The sequence below is a fragment of the Prunus mume genome, linkage group LG8, assembly GCF_029339155.1.
Source record: "Prunus mume cultivar Tortuosa linkage group LG8, ASM2933915v1, whole genome shotgun sequence".
Classification (NCBI taxonomy): domain Eukaryota; kingdom Viridiplantae; phylum Streptophyta; class Magnoliopsida; order Rosales; family Rosaceae; genus Prunus; species Prunus mume.
Window position 1 is genome coordinate 6,055,928 of NC_142705.1, and position 17,694 is coordinate 6,073,621.

The 17,694-nt window shown below is 36.1% G+C and overlaps 3 protein-coding genes across 11 annotated transcripts; 1 reads left to right on the top strand and 2 right to left on the bottom strand.

Annotated features, from left to right (window-relative positions):
* The first annotated feature begins 1,814 nt into the window (after positions 1-1,814).
* On the top strand, positions 1,815-9,972 carry MLH3 (MUTL protein homolog 3). Of its 9 annotated transcripts, XM_008243709.3 has the most exons (26): positions 1,817-2,178; positions 2,355-2,486; positions 2,641-2,692; positions 2,781-2,828; positions 2,994-3,148; positions 3,250-3,307; positions 3,528-3,585; positions 3,712-3,804; positions 3,894-4,059; positions 4,154-4,169; positions 4,252-4,472; positions 4,642-4,711; positions 4,857-4,913; positions 5,121-6,554; positions 6,632-6,725; positions 6,810-6,913; positions 7,014-7,084; positions 7,223-7,420; positions 7,855-7,899; positions 7,973-8,026; positions 8,106-8,212; positions 8,733-8,781; positions 8,976-9,035; positions 9,156-9,228; positions 9,511-9,596; positions 9,709-9,972. In XM_008243709.3, the coding sequence occupies exons 2-26, from the start codon at positions 2,358-2,360 to the stop codon at positions 9,880-9,882; spliced, it is 3,672 nt and encodes a 1,223-aa protein (XP_008241931.2). In that variant the 5' UTR covers positions 1,817-2,178; positions 2,355-2,357; the 3' UTR covers positions 9,883-9,972. The 9 variants fall into 9 exon arrangements, 2 of the variants coding, with proteins under 2 accessions (XP_088899077.1, XP_008241931.2); XR_016122722.1 differs by having other exon boundaries at positions 1,815-2,486; positions 8,976-9,040; positions 9,156-9,316; positions 9,709-9,754; XR_016122721.1 differs by having other exon boundaries at positions 1,815-2,486; positions 8,976-9,040; positions 9,156-9,260; positions 9,709-9,754.
* Positions 9,973-10,794: 822 nt separating this feature from the next.
* Positions 10,795-13,458, bottom strand: LOC103340315 (phosphatidylinositolglycan-like protein). Its single transcript, XM_008243710.3, has 6 exons — positions 13,183-13,458; positions 12,385-12,604; positions 11,972-12,053; positions 11,720-11,774; positions 11,405-11,543; positions 10,795-11,172 (listed from the first exon to the last, which is right to left on the bottom strand). The coding sequence occupies exons 2-6, from the start codon at positions 12,556-12,558 to the stop codon at positions 11,071-11,073; spliced, it is 552 nt and encodes a 183-aa protein (XP_008241932.1). The 5' UTR covers positions 12,559-12,604; positions 13,183-13,458; the 3' UTR covers positions 10,795-11,070.
* Positions 13,459-14,728: 1,270 nt separating this feature from the next.
* On the bottom strand, positions 14,729-17,289 carry WOX13 (WUSCHEL related homeobox 13). Its single transcript, XM_008243711.2, has 3 exons — positions 16,940-17,289; positions 15,406-15,939; positions 14,729-15,088 (listed from the first exon to the last, which is right to left on the bottom strand). Exons 1-3 carry the CDS (start codon positions 17,142-17,144, stop codon positions 15,006-15,008), a joined length of 822 nt encoding a protein of 273 aa, XP_008241933.1. The 5' UTR covers positions 17,145-17,289; the 3' UTR covers positions 14,729-15,005.
* Between the last annotated feature and the right edge of the window lie 405 nt (positions 17,290-17,694).

Consider the following 17,694-nt stretch of genomic DNA (forward strand, 5'->3'; position numbering starts at 1 on the left):
TTTAAGACCTTTCTTATTGAGAGGGGCAATAACATACTACACACATTACACAAATGTTAAGACTCGAACCCATGACCTTTCTTGAAGGAGCAATTGCTCCAAACCAACTAATGAATTAGTGAGGATTAATTGATGTAAGGCATATAAATTTTTAAATTAATTATGGCCCACTATTGATTTCATGTTTATATTTTCTCCATGCATATCACATTTGTGTGCAGAACCCTTCCCTAAAAGGAGGAGAGGCTCTATGATTGTTTTGTGTGTGTCAATGGCGAAACCATGATTTCATATGTGTAGGGGCCTCTTATAAATTATAAATAATCAAAAATTCGAACTCAAAATACATACGAAAAATAGTATATATATATATATCACATATGTCAAGAATTATATTACTTATTGATTGCAACCATAATTGTCCTCGACGACAAAGAGTAGCGATTTAGCAAATATCTTTAAAGCTTTTTCCCTCATAAAACCCAATAAAAGAAAAAAATCAAAATTTCAAACACATTCAAAAAAACCTTAGGTCCCTTCATGCATTCCTATTATACATGAAAAAATGTTTTATGTAAAAATATTGACTAAGTATGAAAAATAGTTTTTCAGAATAATCATTTTCTCAAGATAATTTTTGGCAGCTTTTATTCCTTACACATCAAATAAAAACTTGATTTTATGGGATTTTAGTATGAAGTAAATATTGACTTAATGAGCCATCATTTGTAGCCTAAATCGTATTTTACAATAAAACAGATTTTTCATATTTTGATTTGGAGGGAATTTGATTTTCAAGTATTTTTATTTAAATCCAAATATGGGATACTTCCTTATTTATATTGTAAAATTAAGTAAATAGAGTAATATAAAAATAAATGAAAGTAAAAGGACAAAGACATTTACTTAAATGTTGAAACTTAAGTAAATGGAATAATATAAAAATAAATGAAAGTAAAATGACAAAGACATTTACTTAAATGTTGAAAATGGAAATAAAGTAATATGTACACATGGAGTGCACCACCACACAAATTTGAGCAAATGCAATTGAAGCACCTCCGCCTTAATAGATCCGCCACAACACATATGGGTATATATCAAAATGTAAAGTATTTGAAATAATATACATATAGAAATACATAACAGTATATCACTTTCAAAACATAAAAACACTTGAGTGGGGGCCGGGGACCACACTGGTCCCAATGTGGCTCCGCCCCTGATGTGTGTATGTAAATGTTGAATTGAGTTTGAATTGAATCATTTCAATTAAAGTATTGTCCAAATTATGAGCATTGGACACTAACTTACTCACACTTGAGCATGTTATGTTAAGTAAATTACTCATCACTCACCTCCTTTTTAACTTTCCAACATGTCATCTATTACAATTATATAAATTTGTGTCCAAATGTTAGGACTTTTTTTTAAGATAAAAAATTTATGAAGAAAATATGCGACGGATCTTACCACCGAATTTTTTATTATTATATCTTATAGTGTTATAATTGGTTGTTTAATGAAATTCTGGTTTAAGATGCACTTTTTTCATATTAATTTTTTTATTAAAAAAACTACTATGTCAATATTAAGTTTGGTTTGGACAACCCCCCAAATGGTGAAAGTGTGTTTGAGCTTTGATCTTCATGACCAAGATGAGATAAGTAAATTATTTTCCTCTTGGGTAGAATCGTAATTACCCAAGAGGACGTCTGGAGATGCCTCCTATACGTCATTAATAAGTGAAGTAAAATGGATAACGACTACTGAAATCAAATTACCCGCGGGGAACTTTGACATGTGGCTCCGCAGCCAATCAGAATTCAGAGACACAGCCGTCAAAAGATAAAAGCGGATATACATCGTCCCAAGTACGACGTGTTAGGGTTTCAAGTATCGGGCCACTGACGTCTCAGGCTGTGAGTCACCGAATCCAGAGGGCTGTGACTTTATCAAAGCCCACTCAATCTCACGCCTCTCGACACTCGCGCAAGCGGCAGTTAAAATACCAGTTCAGTTGAAACTCGAGTCTGAAGCCGACCCGCCTTTTTTCCTTCTCTTTGAAAACCGGCAAAGTCGGAGCTCCGAATTGTCGTCTGATTCGTCGGAACGTCGTCGTCTTGGCAAAGCCCTAAACCCCTAACCGGAAAACCCTAATCAAATTGGTTCCCTCAGGTAAGCGATAAGAGCATTTCAATTCGTTGTTACATTTACTTTAGCTTTTCGAATAGCACAACACGAACATTTTCATTTTCTTTGTTTGGTTTACGAGAAAGTGTAGGAAAATAGAAGAAGGTAAAAAATTTCGTTTGCTCTGTGAGTTATATGGTTAGAAATTATCGGCATTGCAGAAAATGATGAGGGGCGTGAAGCCCTTGCCGGAGGCAGCTCGTAGTTCGATGCGCTCCGGAGTTATCCTGTATGACTTGACGAGCGTTGTGGAGGAGTTGGTCTTCAATAGTTTGGATGCTGGCGCAACAAAGGTAATTACTTTTTGCCATTTAATTTAGTTTGGGCATTAAGCAAGACTGTCATATTTAACATTGCATTATTGTATTGGTGGTGTAGATATGTGTGGAAATCGCAATAACTAGTGATGAGAGTAACAACGTTTAATAACTTTTTTTGTGGTTTCAGGTATCAGTTTTTGTAGGCGTTGGGACATGCTATGTGAAAGTAGTGGATGATGGTTAGCACTAATCTCCTTCATTTAGTTATAACTCTGAGGAATATTTAGGTTTCATGCCTTATTTATGTTCCTTTAATGTTACTTGTAGGATTTGGGATTACGCGTGATGGATTGGTGTTGGTTGGACAAAGATATGGTAAAGTTCTCATTTTCCCTTATAATGTTTTGTAGTCAATTATTTTAGACTACAGTTAAAATTAAAATGCTAGTTTTGAATATAGATGCTTGACTTATATTGGTGTATATTTTGTGAATTTGGTATCTGTTCATGGATGAATTGTTCTTTATTTATTGTAAGCAGCGACATCAAAGTTTGATCATTCTCCTGAGACGGATTCTGCAAGTGGGAGCTTTGGTTTTCGAGGAGAAGCATTGGCTTCCATTTCTGACGTGTCATTGTTAGAAATCTTAACAAAAGCTTCTGGGAGGCCAAATGGGTATCGCAAAGTCATGAAGGTTTGGGTTCATTGTTCCTTTGAATTTGTTGTTCATAACAGAATTGCTTTAAGGCTTTATGCAAGTTTGGCTCTGGTTGACTTTTCCTCTATTTTTCTTAGGGATGCAAATGTTTGTATCTTGGAATAGATGATGATAGGAAGGATGTGGGCACTACAGGTAGGGACCTATTACGATTCTTATTGTCTCAATCGAAGCTTGTCAAGTTGTCTCATATTGCATCTTTGTTTATGGAAATGGATGTCAAGGAAGGTTACCCACCAGAAAATTACCTTTGATGGGTCATTTCCATTACATTGCCCCAAATAGATGCTTATTGTAATTTCCCTGAATAAATTCCATTTATAGCTTTTGATTAATCACTTGGTTCTTCTTGCAGTTGTTGTTCGTGATTTGTTTTACAATCAACCAGTTCGGAGAAAGTACATGCAATCCAGGTACCATTCTGGATCATTTTGTTTTTATGTGGTTTCTATGGGATTGTCCTCAGCAGCCTCAAACAAGATGGTGCAATGCATTAAACTGACTTGATCTGCTTTGTGATTTGTGTTACAAACTGGAAGCCCCAAGAAGCTATTGCATGCTGTCATCAAATGTGTACATCGGATTGCCCTTGTGCACTCAAAGGTTTCTTTCAAACTCATCGACATTGAAAGGTGTCTTCTAAACACATTTTTAATTGAAGAATGTATGGTTGTTCTTTATTTCTTTATAGGTTTAATTACATATTTCACTCTATGTGTAGTGAGGATGAGCTTCTTAGTACAATTTCTTCTCCCTCTCCCTTGGCACTATTAAAAAGGACTGTTGGGATTGAGGTCTCCACTGCTCTTCGTGAATTGAACATAAGTGATGGCAAAATAGAGCTTTCTGGATACATATCTAGTCCTTGCAATAGTCTCGCCATTAAGGTAGAAGGATTTATGTACACAATGTAGCTGATTTCTAATTTTTTTTCTATTATTAGGATCTTTGTTTCTTATTTTTGCAACATTTATTTTGCAGGCCTTCCAATATGTCTGTATCCATGTCTGTATGTTGGAGTTATTTGTCAAGTTATAGAAGGAGGATTTACATTTTATTCTTGACCTTGACACTGACAGATATTAACTCAAGGTTCATTTGCAAAGGGCCAATTCATAAATTGCTTAATCAATTGGCCAGTAATTTTGAATGCTGGGATCCGGGGAAGGACGTTGATGTGTCCCAAAACAGGAAACGAAGTAGGCCTCAGTCACTCCCAGCTTATTTTTTGAATATAAGCTGTCCCCAATCACTCTATGATTTAACCTTTGAGCCATCAAAAACATATGTTGAGTTCAAGGTAAACTTTCTTATTTGACTGTAGATTGCGATCTACTTATCATATATGATATGCAACTCTAACATCATGTTAAACATCGACTTACTGTAATAATATTTACCTTTGTGTTTACAATTACTAAACACTTCTTCTTCTTATTCTCTCTCTCTCTCTCTCTCTCTGTGGCCAGGATTGGGTTCCTGTACTCACCTTTATTGATAAGGCCATCCAGAAGTTCTGGAAGGAAAAGATATCTGATGGTATGCCTTTTCCCCTGGGTTGCTTCTGAGAGCTTCATTTACTTTTCTTTTTTCTTTTCTTTTTTCTGGTGTGAAGACATATTAATGAATTACTAGTTTGGTACATTGATTTGTAGAAGCGTATTAACCTCTGGGATATTTCTAGGAGAATCTGGTTGTCATGGAGCTGATATGGTTGGAGAAGATCAAATGTGGAAGAAAGGTGACAACATTGTATCTTGAGATGAAATTAAGAAACGAATTTTATAAACATTTTCATTTGACACTGAACTGAAATCAATCTGATTCTTGACCCAAAAAAATTCAATCTGACTATCAGTTTCTGCGATTTCATTTTAGTGCTATGGAGTGAAATGAAGTTGGTTCGGTTCTGTTTCCTGAGCTCATATCCTTTTTCTTTGGTTGCTAGATTTACTTGATGGAGATTTGTCAGAACTCTCTAAATTTGGGAAAAAGAGGAGCAGGTTACAAAATTGTCAGGCTTCTCCTGACCTTATGGAGATGTTAATTAAAGAGGACAACCATGCATCTCAGAAGAGACATGTCAGAATGTCATATGGATACTTGCATGAAAATACCAAGGACTTCGACGACTTCCAGAAGCAACATATTGAGATTGAATTTGGTCATCATACCGACTGTTCTTTTCAATCACGGGATGATCATCTAGCCAAGGTCATGCTCACAGCAACTCAGAAGAAGGAAAAGCATCCTTCAATGCCTGATATCAATTTTTTCTCTGAGGAAGATTATATCATGGAGTATAGGTCCGCAGCTGCAGAAGGATCCAGTAATGTGGATGACAATATCTTTAGCTCATCATGGCAAGATGAGCCCTTTAAAGTGGATCCCAGTGTTGGCAATGGTTCAACAGGTAGTGGAATATCTTGTGGCCTTAATGAATTTGGAACCGATGTAGAGTTCACCCAGGATTTAGTACAGCCATTCCTCAGGAGTTGCTCCTCGAAAGGAAGGTTTCCATCTGAGAGGGATTTGTGTACTGATGGTGGGTTAAAATTTCAATATGATGGCTTTAGAAACAAGAGAAGGCGAGGTGGCTGTTACAACAGTGTAGAAAGTCCAGAAATTGATGGCAGCAAGAGTTGTGATTTCGTTTCAAGGACCTTGTGGCCAGAGTTTGACCTGTATACAGAGTTTGATTCTCCGTCAAGAGATTTTATAAAGCCAATTCCATGCTATGGGAAGCATTTTGGTGGAGAAAATTCATTCATGAATGCAGAGAATGTTGTTTCCTGCCATAAGACTTTAATTAATGATTTGTGCTCAGTGACCTTCAATTCCTTATCCCAAAGCACTTATTTGGATTTTGAACCTTTCTCTAATATAAATGCAGTTGAAGGGCATTATAGATCTGTTAAAAGGGATACTAATAAATATTTTTTGGACGGTGAAGAAAAGGACTGCACATTTAGTTATGATATAATATCAAAGAGCTCCAGTCGAGAACACTGCACTACACATACGGACCGTGAGCTAGAGTTTAATGATTATGCTGGTTCGAGAAAATTCTTTCAACCTCACAATTTAGATGGTGAGTTTTCTCGTGAATGCCCGGATATATTAGCTGATGAGACAGATTGGTCACGTCAGTATTCGCACTGCAACAATAACATGAGTATTGACATGTATAAAAGACAAAAAGATCAGTTTGAAGATCAAGATTGTTTAAAGAATCATGTTTCAATAGGAAGATCAAAAAGAAGCCATTCAGCTCCACCATTTTATAGATTCAAGAGGAGGTACTTTACTTTAAGTCACCCTTTGACAACAACAGCAGGAAAACTTGATGCACGAAACTTCCATAATGCAGCTACTTATCCAGGTACTATCATGTGATTTTCCATTTAAGACTTGAAAATTGATGCAGATTCATGACTAGCTAAAACATCTTTTGTGCAGAAGCTAGCAAGATGAAGGATCTCCATCAACCTCCTGATGGTTGCCATCTAAATTTGAAGCTGAGTGCTGTCGAGGATATATCGGCAGATGACAGGTACTTGAACTCTAATTATTTTCTCGTTACACCTTAAGTTGCAGACTTTATCCTCTCAGTCACCAAAATTTACTTTTGGAGCAGATATCAAGAATCTCAAGATTTTAAGGCTGGTGTAAACAAACACGAAGTTGAAATGTTTGAACAGTCTAAATATTCAGGGATTCAAGCCACTGCTCCAATTAAAGGTATCTCATTCTTTTATTATTCGAAAAGTGTAATCAATACTTGAATTAGCTTTTGCTTATTATAAAAGGTTGGTTCTCATCGTTCCTTGCCATGTTTCAGAATTTATCTCCACGGATCAAGATTCCCTCAATTGTGGAACCAAATGGCGGAATTGCTGTCCCCAGATCATGGTGAGTGATTAAATATGAGTAATACATATGTGGATGGTTGAAGCTCGAGATGAGTTCATTGCTATACTCATTTGCCACAAAAGTTTACATCCATTTGATTAACTTATTACTGTGAATGTTTTTTTTTTAATAATGCAGAATGCAAGTAAAATGCAAGGTCTTCATGATCAATATAGCATACTTGATATATCATCTGGGTTCTTGCATCTCGCTGCTGACTCATTAGTCCCTGAATCCATCACCAAGAACTGCCTGAGTGATTGCAGAGTTCTTCAGCAGGTGGATAAGAAATATATTGCAGTTATGGCTGGCAGAACACTTGCTATTATTGACCAGGTCCGTTTATTGTATATTTTTTCAGGACATTTGTTTTAAGTTTTGGCTTGGGATTTCTGCTTTTCTATAACTCCAAAATATGTTTCTTGGTACATGAGGGGCACCTGCAGTTCACTTATAGATTACAACAAAAGTTTGGATGCATCCAAACGTGTTCTTGCACTTACCCAAAAGTGACCTTCAGAGAGGAGGAAAGAAACTAAGGATTATCTATGAAAATCTTGCTCACTCGAAAACTTTATCGGAATAAGATATAATTGTACATCTTCAAAGTAGATGCATACATGTAAATATACAGTACGTGCAGCTGTTCTTACAACATAAATTTGAAAAACACTTGCGTTCATATAAACACGCACATACATTTACACTAAATCTCACATGCACACGAGTTCAGCTGGTGTTCTGACTTTGACAGCAATTCTTTTCTACAGCATGCTGCAGATGAAAGGATTCGGTTGGAGGAGCTGCGTCAGAAGGTATTAATATATTTCCTGTTTAAATGTTGGAAATGATTTCTATCATGGCTTATGTGACCAGTTGAATACCTAGGTGTTATCTGGAGAAGCAAAGACGATTACTTTTCTGGATGTTGAGCAAGAGTTGGTATGTAGCGTATCTGATGCTAAACTAAGTTTTTATGGTTGGATTCCTTCACCCTTTTATTTTTATATTTATAATTCAGGTGCTGCCAGAGATTGGTTATCAGTTACTTCATAACTATGCTAAACCAGTGGAAGAGTGGGGTTGGCTCTGCAACATACAAGCTGAAGGTTCAGGGTCCTTCAAGAGGTATTTTACGTGACTTGCCCAACATATTTCTCATTGATTATTAATTTATTTGATCTATAAAAGAATATGATACTGGTGTCAGTGTTCAGCATTATGAACCTAGCAAATAATTTTGATGCAGGACAGCATGGGCTGGGTGTTTGGGTATAGTTATGGTGAGCTTAGGATGATAGAAATTTTAGAGAACAAAGAAGGTTTAGGGTTGACATTGTAGAGAAGACGGAGAGATGGGAAAGAAATTAGACACAAAAGACAGAAGGCAGAAGAGATAACAAGGCACAAAACCTTAAGCAATCACTCAAATTTTCATTCAGTTCAAAACTGATTTTGTTTACAGCAGATAGCCTTATTTATAGGCTTTAAATGGAACACTTCATAACTTGTAGAAATAGCAAAAGACTCTTAAGAACCCTAGAATACTCATTAATAATTGGAAGACTCCTAGAAACATCTGTTATTTTCTGAGAGAAACAGTATTGTTCTTTTAGCCTGATTTTCTTGGGATTTAACTGTTTCACAGGAATTTGAATCTCCTGCACAGGCAGCCAACAGCCTTCACGCTAATTGCGGTGAACCACCATCACTTCTCATTTTCAATCCTTCCATTCACCCTCTTCTATGAGCTCAAAACATTTTGAATCAAAATCTTTTACCTTTCTCTGTCATTTGTTTAATTCAAAGTAATGAATTGAAACCCATTGCAAATTCAGTCACTTTTTAAATCACGTTATTGATATGAATTTTTCCTATAAATGGCATGCAGGTACCCTGCATCTTAGGTGTCAATTTATCTGACTCAGATCTTATGGAGTTTCTTCAGCAGGTAATGTAAAGCTTGCCTCTATTTCTAGGATGTCTTTCCCCTCTTTTTGTGTTGATGTTTTTATCATCCTCAACTTTGGTTAACACCAATGTTTGACACATCTTACTGTTCAATCTTCAGCTTGCTGATACAGATGGATCATCAACAATGCCACCATCTGTTCTTCGAATCCTTAATTCTAAAGCATGCAGAGGTAAATGCTGAACCTCCACACTCTCACTAGAGGCAAGCAAGTCTTGTTTAAACAAGGCGCCATTAAGGCCTTTCCCTTGGGTGTAAATGTTTGTATCGTAGAGAAAGTCAACTTTGAGTTGGTGTTAATATGATTGACAAAACAACCTTCAACTATTTTGCCTCATTTACGCAGTTTCTGCCTGATATAAAATTGCCAGACAAGTTTTGCTTGCATATGAATTTATTACTTACATTTAGATGATTTCTTTTATTCAATAATTTTCCATACTTTTTTTGTTAGGTGCAATTATGTTTGGGGATTCCTTGCTACATTCAGAGTGTTCCCTCATCGTTGAAGAACTAAAGCAGACTTCTCTATGTTTCCAAGTAAGTGATCATTAGAGGCTAAGAAGGCATCGCATGGATGTGAATGTGGATTGCTGGTGTGTGGGAGGGGTATGATGGCTCATCGAATAACTATGAAACATTTGTTTTGCAGTGTGCTCATGGTCGACCAACAACTGCCCCGCTTGTCAACTTGGAGGCATTGCATAAGCACATGGCTAAAATGGCATCATTGAGTGATGGTGAAGATCAGTTGTGGCATGGGTTACGTCGACATGAACTGAGTCTCGAACGTGCTGAAAAACGTTTAAGCTTGAGTAAAAGCTAAACTTTACATTCATTCTCATTCTTTGTACCCAGTGTATAACATTCTTCGTACTGATCAAATAAATATGCCATCCCCCCCTTTTTTTTAGAACGAGCATTTTCATTAGAAGAATGATGAATTGTGTCAGTACTTGATTGATTGATTGATCATGCAACTTTCTTTTTCACAAAAAGATTATCAAAAATCCATTTTTATTTAACTTTCTTTTAAGCAATATCTGGGTACTATAGTGATGGTATAACAGATGGTCATGGCACGGTATTGCAGCAAAACACAATCATGATGGTTGTTGGGTGCGTGGGTTTTTATTTATTTATTTTATTTTATATTTTTTAATCTTTGGTGTCAAGACAGGAATTTGGTAAACCATGGTTTTCAATCATTTGTCTTGTAGAAATTTAAATGTTTTCTACCAATTGTGAAATTAAGGGTGAAGACGCTTAACATAATGTTATTATCTCATGTTCAGAAAGTAAACAATCAGGCATTTGCGATTTTACCAATGACAGCTGAAACAGGTGCAAATGTTAAAAAGGGGTCCTTGCTAATCAATATAGATTAACTTTAGCTTCTCTTTTCATTGTAGGGTTGAGATTTTCCATTTCAAGTTATGTCAACCTACCATTGGAACTACCTAATATCCTAAATTATTGAGGAAAAAAGACTCACGATTAACCCAATTATAGTTTTTTTAAATTTTATAAGAGGGCCCAATTCTAGTATCTAAAACAACTGTATCATGCATTAATGCAGTACCATCCGTCTCCAATTATAACAAGAGTGAAGGGAAGAAAGAGAGGATGAGAGGTGTGGAAGAAGCTATCAGTACACAAATGAGATTAACTCGACCACTAATTTGATTGCTATGTCAAAATGTTACCTTTCCAAATCAACGTTAAAGACAAACAAAGATGAGAACAAAATTTGAATTTACATTGATTTTGGCTACAATTAAATGAGCAAATTGTACAGTGATTTGTGTAACTGATCAAAATAAGAATCGCGTTTAATCTTGTACAAATCAAAACTTTCTACTTTCATCCTCCTCCTCGCCCTTTTTGCAATAGAAACCGTATCAATTGGAATACTAAACAACTATGCGATCTTGAAGAGGATGCATTTGCTCTGCAAATTATTCTATGTTGCTTGAGCAGCAAATGAGCTTCTAAATCATAATTAACATTTCCATCAACCATCTTCCATGGATGTGTTTGAGCTTCCTTTAATACCAGTGGCAGCACACAAGGCCTTCCAGATGGGGACCAACATTTTCATAGGGGGACGTAATTCCTAGAAAGTGAATTCAACTTTCAAAAGCCAAGTAATAAATGCAAGAATAAGAGAAAAAGAAAATTTCTTTAAATCAATCACACCTTTCCATATACCACCTTTATAGCTTATTAAAGAAGTTACGTTAGAACATATGATCAGCACTTTCATCACATTTATCATTTATGCCTCCTAACAGCTTTCCAATAAGATATCTTCTCCAAGTATTAAGTTAATAAAATGAATTATGTACCTTGAAAACTAACACCAATTCTGCTTCCCCGCGTACAATGAAAGACAGGCTCCAGTAACAAGTAACTGGAGTCACACATTCTAGTAGCACAGGTTTCAAAATCTTGTCCATAGGAACGAACCGACGAATAATCTTTCCGCTGCATGGATAAAAAAAGGAGGAAAAAGAGACTATTAGGAAACATTTGACTATACAGATCTCTAAAGTAAACACTCAAGTACAAATAATTTATACATGTAGTCCCACCAAATTGAAAATTCACACACATAATGTAAACAACAAAGAAAATATCCATAAAACAAAAATAGAAGCTACCTCACATAGTGAGTTTCTAGTTGAACTCCAAAGGCGGGCATAACCACAACGGACTCTGTCATTAATACATTAAACGGGTTAAAAAGATGATAAGAATAGTTCTTAAAAAGAAATAATAGTACAGGAAGTGCTCTACAGCAAACCTTCTTCTAATTGGGGACACACACACACACACACACACACACACACACACACACACACACACAAGAAGTACCATCAGAGGACCAAAAGCCCCATCACTCGGATCCTCACCTTTCTCAACACTCTTCCGAAGCAACTTTACAAGGAATGCATCTAACAAGAGACTCCATAAAACAATGATCACTGATTTCTCCTGTTATTTGTAAGATCATCATGTCAAGTTTCTTATTATAGAAATCGGAATTTCAGATACCCAATACATTTTAATAAAACAGACATATAAAGTCAATCATAAAGTTTCTTTCAAGAACATGTATTCAATAAACCAATCCGAAATTGTACAATGGAAAATGGTAACTAAAAGTCTCTACCAATCTAATCTCAAGTTCCTAAATTAAGCTTGGGATGTTCTAATGAATGGGTAGGCATATACTCAGTAGGACCTCAAGAATAAAGATATAAACAGAAGAACATATAAAAAGCCTTATACTAGATATATGAAATTAAGAGGACATAAGGCATACCTTAACCAAGAAAAGGTAGAAGGCGGTAGCTAGAATAATGAGAGCGAAGAAGTATACAAACAAACCCTTTGCACCACTCTTTCTAACAATGATGTGGTGCACGTCAACTGCTTCACGAGGCCACTTACAATCATGTAAATATTTATATCTTGAATTAGTTGATGAACCCACCATTCCCCCAAACTTAAAGTTTCATATAATTGTGCCCTTATACTTTCCTCTGCATATTCACAAAAGTACCAATTAGTAACATTGCAACCAAAAATATAAGGAAGAAAATCTTAATCAAGATAAATGTGTCATCCAGTGAAGCTTAATTTTAACATGAAAGGGTTTTTTACGTTACACTGTAAAGCTCCCACCATTTTTCTTTTTGGGACAATCTGTAAAGCTCCCAATTGACTCAGCCAGTCCGAAATTTTTATTATTAAAAAAATATATATATGAAGCTACCACGAACATTGAATTGCAGCATTGCCACTGAGCCCCAAATTACAATGCTTTAGCTATATTTCCACAATTGAGCAATCTTACAAGCATTTCCAGCATATGAATTGTTGACTTTTACAGGCACTTTATATGAAACAATTGATAAAAGAAAATATATAAAAAATACCCAATCTTCATTATCGGCAAAAAGATATATACTTGTGAACAGACACGAAGACAGAAGATCAGTAGAAGGCTGTGTGTTGTTTTCATGGATTTGGCACTGCATTGACATTGGTCATTACAACGCCAAATCCAGATTCCATGTCTATTTGCAAATTTATTTCAAAATGGCCCAAATCAACTTACCCGAACGAAGTCCACTTTGAACCTCAATGGCGATCCGAAACCTGGCCCTGAAGCCTCTCAAATCCTATGCCTCCTTCTCTCTTCTGCAAACCCTAAATGTTAAATCATGGAAGACGATGACTGTGATACGCAGGTCTTAGCGTACGATGAGAAGAGAGAGAGTCTGCTGAAAGCCCTAATTCGAAACTTGTTGGAGCTGGAGCACTCTACCTTCGTACTTTACCACCATTTTCAGCTGCTCACTAACTAACTTGTGTGTTGCATTATTATGCAATGCAATTTGCAACCATGTAATACAAATTAAATTAAATTATAAGTTATAACTACGTATTTGTAGCAATCTAATACATGTGAGATGATGTGCTCAACTTTGTGAATAATGAATATTAATTGTAATTAATTAAAAAAACTATGTTCATTAGTAAATTTAATCCTCAACTAATAGCTATTAAAATGAGTAGTATATCAATATACATATTAAATAAGGTTGATATATTCAATAGACGAATGTTCTTCACCCGTAAATGCATTGTAGGCTCCACATATATTTAGGCTTGGAAATCAATTATTGCGTGTAGATTACTACTGATTATAACATGTTGTTATTTACGATGGTTGTACTTTAAGTAAAGAACGAGCGATAGTTTAAACTATTAATTTACTTTACGAGAAGAGAAATTCAAACTTGAGTGTAAGGGTACGAATTCACTACCCTAACCAACTTACATATGCTTAAGATGGTATTAAGCCCCTATCATTTTTTCAATATTCAATAAAATCTTCCCTCGAAAAGGGGCATCACATAGACTAGAGAAAGGGGCAGCTAAAAACAAAGGCAACTCAGATGCAGAGTCACAGATAAGAGAAGGAATTGGTACATTTTGTCCTCAACAATTGATACCAGTCTTTATTTATTTTTATTTTTATTTTTTGGGTGATAAAAAAAAGTTTAGGAGAAGATTGACTACTTTTATCACTAGCACCAAGATAAACCCACAACCTCAAGCCGGAATAACTTACGTGTAACACCTAACTGCTAGTTGCCATGGAAATGGATTTATGTCTAAAATTACAGATCAAGCACCAATGAAGACTGCTAAGCAGCAAGACTCGACAGATGAGACTACACACAGTACATGGGCTTTACCAACTAAACCAACCCTTGATACCAGTCTTGAATCATTGATTAAGAAAGTCACAAATTACAATAGCAACCATGGGTCTAGTGGCAATTAAACATTTTTACATTCTAGACCCCAACTGATCAATCAAAATAACGCTGGTGACCTTTTCACAATTGCACCTTCGCCCCTTATGCCAGTGAATGCAATGATTGCACTCAACCTTCGTTTTCAAACGGCAATGACCTACTTTTTCTTTCTTCTTTTTTGGTGAAAACCTACTTTTTTTTTCTTTAAAGACCAAACTTTATGTCATCTTTTCAATGACCCATTCCTTGAAATGGCAAAATATTTAACCAGACTTAAAACACCTAAAATCTTTCCTTGGAAACAAAGATATATAATCTTAGTAGAAATTAAGTAGATATCATCGAAGGGTTCTCAGCATTAAACATCTGATGTTCATTCTATTAACAATAACAAGAGGCAATGCAAAGATTGATCAGTCAAGACTCAAAACACAAAATCCCAACAGCAACTTTTCATACGTCATGCTAGACTAGTATATCACTATTATATCTATCTATCTAACTCTCAACTTAAACTCAGCTGGAACCATAAACTCTGCTGCTAAGGTTAGGCTTCGTATGTCGCCATATTCAAACAGGACCAAACTCGATCTTGGAAATTGACGGATGAATGTCACCCCGTCATGCCGTAGTCTTCTGCCTGCTGAAAAAGATTGTAGTTGCCTGCTTCGATCTTTCCAGTCATGAGGTCATTTCCTACAAACATAAATACCGTTTCTGTTAAGAGTTTCACAAATTTCTAAAGTTCAATGCATATATATTTTGGATGTATTTAGATAAGAGAGCTAGGGGGAGGGAGCGCACTGACTTAACATCATTACCTAAATCAATTGACAGAATGAATTTCTATCATCTTTGTTCATCCAAAGAAAAAAAAATCACCGAAAACATTGCTGGCGTATTCTCTTAACTTAAACGCTTATTCTCTTAACTTAAACTTTTGGGGTTCAGCTGAGAATGATTATCAGATAGTAAGCGAAGAGTCAGAAAGAAAACTTAATATAATAACTTACTTGAGTTTGATAGCACTTCATCATAGAATGACATTTCGCTTAAATGTCTGGAAGTCCTTAAACCGCTGTTTGATGGGAACATTTTATCTGTCTTCGTGGTCTGTGGATCCAAGAAATGCAGGTCAGAACTTATCTCAGGACTCTGGAAGCACAAATCTTCAGTCCTTTGAGCTGAGTTCTGCTGGGACTGAAACAGTTCCTCTGGTCTTGTTTTCTTGTCCTTTGGTGAGTCCACTTCTGTCTCTACTTCTGATTCAGCATGGTTACATGCTGCATTTTGTTGCTTCCTTTTTGATCGAGCACGCCGGTTCTGGAACCAATTGTAAACATTCGTTTCAGAAATTTGCCCGTGCTGGCTCAGTTCAGAGGTTATCTCTTTGATCTTTTGCTTGCTTGGAGTTCCATTCCCTTGTTCAAATAAGCGCTCCAGAATTTGTAGCTGCACAGGTGTTGGAGTCCACCTCTGTCTGGCAGTAATTTTGTGTCCCGCAGATGTCATCAGCGGGTCGCAGTACAGATTTCCCATCCGGACACCTGACAAAGCAAGTGCACAAGTTTTGTTCAAATCAAATATGGTGTCATGTCAGATATTATAAGCTAATAAATTCTCTCCCTTATGGAAAGATTATCGCTTTCAAAGTACGATACGATAAACAGAACAAAATTACGTGTAGTATCCTAATGACATCAACAGAACTAGTTGAATTTTAAGATCAGCTTAGTTTCAGTTTCAGAAAGAGAATGAAAGGAAAATGTGGCATGTGATTGTTGCAGAAAGAATGATCACATAGAGTCACACGCTCTACAAATCCTAACACACAGGCACTCCTCACCCATGTAGGCTCAGTAAAAGGTATTGAGTATGTTCTTCTGTGCAAGGAAAAGCAAGCAAAACAAATTGGCTGAAGAAATGACTGACTGATCTGAAATCTACACAACAAATTTCAGAATGTGTATGATCCAAATAAAGTCAAGAGGAAAGAGTTCAAGCCAATGTGCAAAATAGAATCGAGAGACCAGATGATACTCTCCAATCATGTAACATTGTTGCTTTTAGAGTAAGGTTGAAATTCAACCAACCCAAAAAAATTGAAATTCAAAATAGAAAATTAGCAGCTTTTCCCTGTGATTTATGCCGCCAAATTTGGAGAAAGAAGTTCTCTTAACAAACACCAAACAAACTAGAGATCAATGGTAAGAAAGATCAACCAAAATGAGGCCCCCCCCAAAAAAAATGATAAATGAGGGACTAACCAGGCCGGGAAACAAACAAGCATCCATAATCATGCAAAAGACAGCCAGAAATGATACTAGAAAGAAGAAAAAAAAACAATAGCCTCCAACTCCAAGGACAAATAGACAGGCATGATATGAATTCCAAACTAAAAAAGGCCAAAGCTTTGGGAAAAAGAAAATTCCTTCATTTGGAAAACGACAAACGAATCAGAGAAAACCCATCACAGAACAAAAACAAAGACTACAATAAAAAATTGAAAAAACTAGAAGAGAAACAGAACAGTGAGAACAGAGAGACCTGCAAGATCTTGCTGGGCTGTAAGGTTCTTGTGCATCTCAACAAGCTGCTCACAAATGGAGGCATAAACAGCAATTTGCTTGCGAAGAGTCTCCAATTGCTCATCAGTCATCACCTTCACATACAACACTCCTCCATTCCCATTCCCATTTGCCTGCCCATCCATTTCATGCTCTTTCTGTTGCAGCTTCTCCCACTCCATCATCCTCAAAATACCCACAAACACACAACTCTCTCTCTCTTTCTCTCACTCACTCTCTGCGTGTTCAAACTGAAACAGTGCTTGTTCTTAGCAAAGAAGAAGAACAAAGATAACGAGAAAGTAGAGAAAGAGACAAAAAGAGGCAGAAAAAATATAAAGACAAGGGCCGGAGAGTGTAGAAAAAGAAAGAATTAGTGGGTGGGTGCAGTGTTCCCATGTGTGTGCTTTACCATTCGTATGCTGTTCCTTCTTCTTCTTTTTTTCCTTTAAAAAATAAGTTTTTTTTAAAACATTTTTCTCGGATCCTAAGAAATCTGTGATTGATAATATATGATTTACCTACCCATTTTACATATGATTTTCATTTGTAATAATCAATCATCATATCCTTGTTTTGGAAGAAAGTACAAATAAAGAAACTCAAGGAAAAAAATTTGCGTAATTATTGAGTTACCACAACTCATCACACATTGAGTAAACTGCAACCCATCATTAACAGTGATTTTGTGTCTTGTCTCTCACTCCCTATTAGGATCAATAACTAGTTTATTTC